Source organism: Zosterops lateralis (genome assembly GCF_965231275.1).
Source record: "Zosterops lateralis genome assembly, chromosome: 4".
NCBI lineage: Eukaryota > Metazoa > Chordata > Aves > Passeriformes > Zosteropidae > Zosterops > Zosterops lateralis.
In genome coordinates this window covers 47888517-47896478 of record NC_139765.1, presented here as the reverse complement: position 1 = coordinate 47896478, position 7962 = coordinate 47888517, and the positions used below count along the sequence as shown (strand labels likewise).

General features: G+C 44.2%; 1 protein-coding gene across 1 annotated transcript; it reads left to right on the top strand.

Annotated features, from left to right (window-relative positions):
• Positions 1-445: 445 nt before the first annotated feature.
• Positions 446-6777, top strand: GPR85 (G protein-coupled receptor 85). The gene is made up of 2 exons (XM_083860672.1): positions 446-1218; positions 2870-6777. Exon 2 carries the CDS (start codon positions 3045-3047, stop codon positions 4155-4157), a length of 1113 nt encoding a protein of 370 aa, XP_083716798.1. The 5' UTR covers positions 446-1218; positions 2870-3044; the 3' UTR covers positions 4158-6777.
• The last annotated feature ends 1185 nt before the right edge of the window (positions 6778-7962 follow it).

Here is a 7962-nt window from a genome sequence, read left to right as displayed (position 1 = left end):
TGCGGCGGTGGCCCCAGCGAGGGTCGGCGGGGCGCGGCGGGAGGCCCTGCGGCGGCCCAGGCCACAGCCCGCCGCCTCCCGGCGCCGCCGCCCGGCCCGCGGGCCCGCATGACATCATCGGGACGGCGCGGGATCGATCCCGCCGGCCGCCGGCTCGGGCGGGCGCTCCTCCCTGCGCGCCCAGGGGGAACGCCGGCCCTGCCGCGGGCGGAGCGGGCTGACACCGGGCTCATCCCCGCCGCTATGCAGCGGGCGCGCTGACAGCTCCGTGCCGGCTCGGGCTGCGCGGCGGGAATCGCTCCGCGGGCTGCCGGGGGGATAAAGGTGCGGGGCTCCTCGCGGGCCCGCGGCGAACGCGCCCTCCGCCAACAACGGCGCTGCTTAAGGAGCCCTCCCTGGCTCGGGGGTCAGGAAGAAGGAATTCGCCGGGTGGGAATCGGGAGGAGAGAAAACGAGCCCCGAGCGGGAGGATCGAGCAGCGGCAGCTGAGGAAACCGCCCGGCCCCTCTCCTGACGGGCTGCGACGTGCGGCGGGCGCCTCCAGACCCCGCTGTGAGCGAACGGGGCGGGAGGGGGAGCCCAGAGGCATAAACAAGGAGCGCAGGACCTAATTCCTTCCCCTCCCTTCCCTCACTGGCTTGCCCGGGCTCGCCAATAAATCCAGCTCTCCTATACATCGCGATGGGAACGTGCCGCCAAGGAGGCTGCCTGCCCGTCACTGAGGATGCCGCCGTCCCCTCACTGAGGAGGCTGCAGCCGCCGGGGCCGCCCGCACACCGCTGAGGACGCGCTGCCGCGGAGGCTGCCGTGCCCTGTCGGAGACAGCGGCCGAGCCTGCCGGGCCCCATTGAGGCGGCCGCGGCCGAGCCTGCCGGGCCCCATTGAGGCGGTCGGGGGAGATCGCGGCGCTGCGACAGGGGAGGACGGGGCCCGGCGCGCGGGGGGAGGCGCGGCGAGCATGCGCCGCCCGAACCACTGACTGGATCCTCCGCCAAGGCACCGAGCCGAAAAAAAAAAAAAAAAAAAAAAAAAAAAAAAAAAAAAAAAAAAGGAAATTTATAAAAAAAGAGGAAAGAAAAAAAAAAGGCAAAAGGGTTGAGAGAAAGAAGAATGAATGACGGTAGAGGAGAATAGAAAAGACCGCCAGGGTAAAGCAAAGCAGCCCCCGGCCGGCGGCAAGGAGCATCTCTGGCATATGGGGATCTCCGGCACCAACAGGTAGGAGGAGAGGGGCTGGGGGCGCCGGGGGCTGCCGCGGCCGCAGGTGCGTGCGGAGAGGGCTCTCCCGCTCGGGGCTGCGAGGGTTATTTCCACAGAAGTGGCATGATGGAAGCCCTAAGAGACAATGCCTCTTCCGCTCTCCCCGGCTCCCCGCCGCGGGGGGCTCTCGCACGGCTCCGGCAGATGCGGTGATGCCAGGCGGCGGCCCCCGGGCCGCCTCGCAGCGCGGCGCAGTCCGGCCCCGCACGGCCGCGGGCGCGGTGTCGGCGGTGTCCGTGAGCGCAGCGAGGGAGGGAAGGAGCGCGGGGCGCGGTGCGTGTGCGGCCAGGGGCCCGCGGTGCGGAGGCCGGGCCCGCCGCGGGGACAGCTCCGCGCAGGGGGGGAGCGGCGGGGCCGCCGGGAGGGGGAGGGGGAGGGGGAGCCTGATTTCATGGGTTTAGAACGATGCCATGATCTGATCAGCCTCTGTTTACACAGCAGCAATCAGGCTCTTTTGTGGACGGTAAGAATGGAAGGATTTTGCTGGGATTCAGTGGGAATATCCTTTGTACAGCCGAGGTGGCATAGGAAACACTTGGTGTGGATAACGGAGGAGCCTGATCATGCCTGCTGTGGCTCCTGTCCCTGGCTCTGGAGGGAGAAAAAAGAAAAACAAAACAAAACCAGGGGGAAAAAAAGCAGCAACAGACAGATCTGGTCTTTTATTTTATTGCATGAAATGTGTTCCGATACGATTTACTGGGAGAATTAATGGGAATCGCGGAGCCCTAATTAGCTAAAAAAAAAAAAAAAAAAAAAAAAAAAAAATCACCAAAAAACCACCCCCTCCCCCCCAAAATTTATATGTTTATTTAGGCATAACCAAAACTAACCCTCCTGAAAGGATGGGCATTATATCTTGGCTGTGCTGCCCATTTTTGCTCAGTATTTACAGTGACCGTTGCTTATTATGAATTATGTCGAGGCTTTACCGATTTGTATTAAAGCACGGGGGAAGGGGGGGAGGCCGGGGGGACGACACCCTAAAGCATGCTGCTGTCGACTGTCTAGATACCTGTTTCTCTAAAAGCCTAAATGATAAAATTGTGGTTTACAGGAGGAAGGGAGGGGAATAGTGAATACTGTTTTTCTTACAAAATGCATAAACTAACACTGTGTGATTAATGTGCTTTGGTGGCTTGGGTTAAAAAACATAAATTCTGCAGGGTTTCTTTGGGTGTGATCCATATCAACACAGCAGTTGCCTCTTAAAACATTGACAAATACTGTAGCCATAAAATAAATGTAGGTATGTCAAAATATCAGCAGTCTTTGGGGATTTTAAAAAAATATGTCAGTGATTAATTCTTGGGCTTGCAAACTGGGAATCTTTTGATTCATAAAATCTCTGAGGCTTTAACTGTGAAATTATATGTGCTACCAAATATAAGGGGCATTGGTCAGTCGTGAAACTGTAACAAGCCAAATCTGCCAATAGTCAATCATACTAAATAGTCAGTAAAAAAAAAAAGCCTCATGTTTTTTAAAAACAAACAATAGTATTCAAATTTACAACTTCATTTGGTTGTCCATAAATTAACATCTTTGATAGCACTTTCTGACATCATTTTGTGTTAACTTAAGAACTGATAGCTCGATTTTTTTTCAGATATTTTGATGGCATGACAAATCAGAAAGAAGAGGATGTACTGTATGACTAGACACAAGATCAGTTCTGTTTGTGGATTACATTTTCAGTAAGATGTATGGATCTATTTTTTCCTTGTTCTTAAATATAGATCATGAGACTTGACTGAGGCAATATACATATCATCCATCCATCTATGGCGAACTACAGCCATGCAGCTGACAACATTTTACAAAATCTCTCTCCTTTAACAGCTTTCCTGAAACTGACTTCACTGGGTTTCATAATAGGAGTCAGTGTGGTGGGTAACCTTCTGATCTCCATTTTGCTAGTCAAAGATAAGACCTTGCATAGAGCTCCTTACTACTTCCTGTTGGATCTTTGCTGCTCAGATATCCTCAGATCTGCAATTTGTTTCCCTTTTGTTTTCACCTCGGTAAAAAATGGCTCTACGTGGACGTATGGGACTCTTACTTGCAAAGTGATTGCCTTTTTGGGGGTTTTGTCCTGCTTTCACACTGCTTTCATGTTGTTCTGCATAAGCGTCACGAGATACTTAGCTATTGCCCACCACCGTTTTTATACGAAAAGACTGACCTTCTGGACTTGTTTGGCTGTGATCTGTATGGTGTGGACTCTCTCTGTAGCCATGGCTTTCCCCCCAGTTTTAGATGTGGGCACCTACTCGTTCATTAGGGAGGAAGACCAATGCACTTTCCAGCATCGTTCCTTCAGGGCTAACGATTCCTTGGGATTTATGCTTCTTCTTGCCCTTATCCTCCTAGCCACACAGCTTGTCTACCTCAAGCTGATATTTTTTGTTCACGATCGCAGGAAAATGAAGCCAGTCCAGTTTGTTGCAGCAGTGAGCCAGAACTGGACTTTTCATGGTCCTGGAGCGAGTGGTCAAGCAGCTGCTAATTGGCTGGCTGGATTTGGAAGGGGTCCCACACCTCCAACCTTGCTGGGAATCAGGCAGAACGCGAACACCACAGGGAGGAGGAGGCTACTGGTTTTAGATGAATTCAAAATGGAGAAGAGAATCAGCAGAATGTTCTACATCATGACATTCCTCTTTCTGACCTTGTGGGGTCCCTATTTGGTAGCCTGTTACTGGAGAGTTTTTGCAAGAGGGCCTGTAGTACCTGGGGGATTTCTAACGGCCGCTGTCTGGATGAGTTTTGCCCAAGCTGGAATCAATCCTTTTGTCTGCATTTTCTCCAACAGGGAGCTGAGGCGCTGTTTCAGCACAACCCTTCTTTACTGCAGAAAATCCAGGTTACCAAGGGAACCTTACTGTGTTATATGAGGGAGCATCTGTAAATCTTTAGCCTTGTGAAACACTACCATTCTCTGCTAAGCAATTGTGGCCTGTAGCCATGTCTTGAGGAGAAAATCAAGAATGGGATGTCAGCAGCTGTAAGGATTTGGGCAACATTCTGCAGTCTTTGCAATAGCTCACTTCTAATCCTGTTTTAAACCTAAACGTGTTCCTGCTGACCACTGCTGAAGGTTTGTAATTAAGAACAAAAGACTGAACTACTGCCCTGAATTTCTTTATGTGGTTGAAATCTAGATTATGAAAGTAGCAGGTGCTAAGTATCAGTGCTAAATGCTGTGTATATCACTACATAAAATAAGAACATCAAAAAGATTAGCATTGGACATCTTAATAAATTAAGTTGATATGAGGTTAATGTGTTGATAAAACTAATTTTAGACATCCGAAGACCTTTAAAACATTTCATACAATTATTATTTTGCAAAGACTGAAAACTGGGGACTCAAGTACTGTAACTGATTAAAGATGTGCCATGCATTATTGGATTATCACACTTACAAATCTGTTTGCCTTGTGAGTAAGTTTTGGGGAGCATTCCAAAGCAGTGTTTTTGTTCAGATTTTGAATTTAATTTTTTTTTCTCCAAATATATTACTCTTTCTAATTACCATTTTCCTTAACAGTGAAATTACTAACATTTAACTGTATTCTGTGTTTTTTGCTGATTTGGTATAAAGTTTAATAGACTCTTATTTATATTTTTTAAAAAGCTAGATATCAGTCTGTTAGGCAACGTTAATGATAATATCCAGTCATAATTGAACAGTTATAATTATTCAGAATAAACACATGTTGCCTTAAAGGGTTATCTAGTATCTTCCATTTTGTTTAGCATTGAAGCAAATAAGCAAAGAAAATTGAATCAATAACTCTGGTCAGTCATTTGGGAGTGCATGAAAGATCACTTAGTCCTCTTTTTTCCTTTTTACTCCAATGGTTCCCAAAATCAATATGCACATCATTGGGATTATATGATTTTTTTTTTCCTAGGTGTGCCGCCCTTTCTGGTTTGTTCTGAGAAACACAGGCAGTTGATGTATGTTTATATTTTAAGACAGCTGTCATGGGGAGACCGCAGCCTTAGTATGATATCTTGCACAATTTGTGAAGCATTTATTCTACTGAAGGCACAGTCTTGTTTATATTTTCTGCACATTTTGGTGTATTGGTTGTTTTAAATTATTTAAGTTTTAACTTGTGAAAGCATATAATATGATTTCTTAGTATTTTAGAAATACATTAGAGTCTGTGAGTCTTTCCTTCTTTAAGATACAGATGTGTGGATTTCAATATAAAGTTGCATTTGCCAAAATTTACCTGTGTAGCTTGTTAATTTTCTTGGAATAAAATTTTACATTTTTCCAGTTATACAATTAACCTTTTTTATTTTGTCTAGTGAGCTAGCATGAAGTACTGAGAATGTAGCCATTATGAATTATTATCCTTTGCAGTCACTGTATTCCCAAAATGTAAATGCATGAATGATGGGGACCACAGGATTGATAAATTATATTATCTGCAGTAGCACTATTGTGTAGTTTATCATAATTACCCATCTATCTGTTCTAATATGTCAGTTATATTTAAAGTTACAACACAGTATTTGACATTAACTTCAGAGTTTAATTTTGGAAAATGTGTACAACTGAAGCACAAAATCATGAGTTGATCAGTCATAAAGAACACAGATTTTTTTCTTAATTTTTGGGAGAGACAAGACTAGAGGTCTCAATTCAGTATTGGTGTATCTTGTCCTTTGTTGTAGTTTTATGACCAGCAAGTTAACCTATACATACATGAGCAGCAGTCAATAATGGAAATGCTTAAATTTGTATGATAACATTATACAACATATGCAACAATTCAGACAGTTGTGTGATCAAACAACTTGATCAAATATTTGGTGAACAATCTGTTTGACCTCACTTACACTTCTACACTGAGGTTGATTGGTTGAGAGGCATGGCTTTATATACTGTGTTGAAACAGAAAAATTGCTGAAATAATGAGTCCTCATCAGTATAGGAATGTTTCAGAACGTCATTTGAAACGGGACCAATAAACTTCTACCAAAAGGACATTTTTATTACACTGAAAAAGGCTTTGAAATTAAGGTAGTTAAGCAATTTTCAAAGATAGCAGGAGTGAATAAAAACTGAATCGTATGTTGAGAAAAATTCTGAAAGTCATCCCACTTAAGTTTATTAAAAGGTTGATTGGCAATAACTTCAGTCTAATTTCTTTAAAATAGTAACCTTTACAAGGAACATTGATATTACATATTGTAATAAAGAAGTACATATAAATAAAGTTGTAAATAGTATACAGTTGTAGAAGTAGTCAGTTCTGAGGATTAGCCAGAAAATTTTCCACTATGAAGTTTCAAAAGCTGCAAATCTGAGGCCTGACCTAACTCTTACTAAAGGCAGTGGTGTTTTCCCATTAACTTCATTTGGAGCAGAAGCAAGCCCTAGCATTTCTGTAGTACTATACTTCTGAAATACTAAGAAGGCTGTATTTACTATGCAGTGGGAAAAGAAAAAAAAATATTTCCCTGGAAGTTTTGCAAGCAGCAACTGATGTAAATTAAAATAATAAACAGTAAACAAGTATGAAAGCAAATATTTTGATAAATGTTTTTCTTTTGATATGAATATAACTCCTTTGGCTATATGATGATACTGTATTGCTGTCTGAGTAAAGGCAGGTACTTTTTGTTAAGTGGATTTTTAGAATTGTGCCAGTAAGAAATCTTGTGACATAAGTATTTAGTTTTACTTTTCTCCAGCGTTAAAAGGACAAGGGGATGTTCAGTGAAATTAAAAACCAACATATAAAGTAAGATTTTATGTAAAGTTATTACTCAGTGAAACAGACTGGTACAGGATGTCAAGTAGTTTAGAGGGATTCCTACAAGAACTGTATATATACATGAATTAAAGCAGTGCTTGCACTTTTTGCCGTCAGTGTAATTTTGATCCTAGTCAGCATATTAAAACTAATGTATTAAGGTATACATTCAAAGGAGCAAGAAGGTTCATTCCAATTCAGTACACTGTAGTGTCACAGTATGAAAAGCCTTTTGCTTTCATTTTAGTACAGGAGTTAAGCTATTGCCAAAGCTAGACTACAGGACTGGTAGATTAGTCCTTTCTTTCCAGAGCAGCAAAGAATATCACACTATTTTTTTTATCTGCATTGGTGTTTAATGCTCATGGGTAATGTGAAGTCAATGGTTTTAATTTTCTGATGAGAGAGAAAAAAAACCAAAAGAACAGATTGCCTGAAGAAAAGGCTGTCTACCCATGTTCCTTTCCTGTCCTCTGTTGCCCCACTGGCCCTTCAGTAACCTCTCCATCAATCCTTCCACAAGACTAAATGTTTCATACACTGGGTATTGTATTTCTCCTGCTCCTTGAGAAGTGTCTCAGCCCTTCCTCCTCCCCAGCAGATAAGCTGCTGGAGCAGCTTCCCAGGGTTTGTCAGTGTCTGGGTTCCCCTCCTAAGGATGGAGAGGGACTGCCAGTTCCTTCCAGCTGCCTTTGTAGTTCATGGATCTTAGGGCACTTGGCTAGTACACTGGGTATCTCTGCCTTTTGGCTTTGCTCACAGAGTAGATGCTGTTTATATTATGCAGAGAAAAATGAAAATGGGGAAGGGGCAGCAGGAAACAACTTTCCCTCTCACAAAATTTTCACATGGAAACCACTGTTTCTGTTGCATTGCCCAAAAGCATATTGCATTTTAAAAGCTGTGTTAATTACCCTCTAAA

What these genes read in the sequence shown, in the direction of transcription:
- GPR85 (XM_083860672.1), top strand. Translation starts at nt 3,045, where the DNA reads ATGGCGAACTACAGCCATGCAGCTGACAACATTTTACAAAATCTCTCT.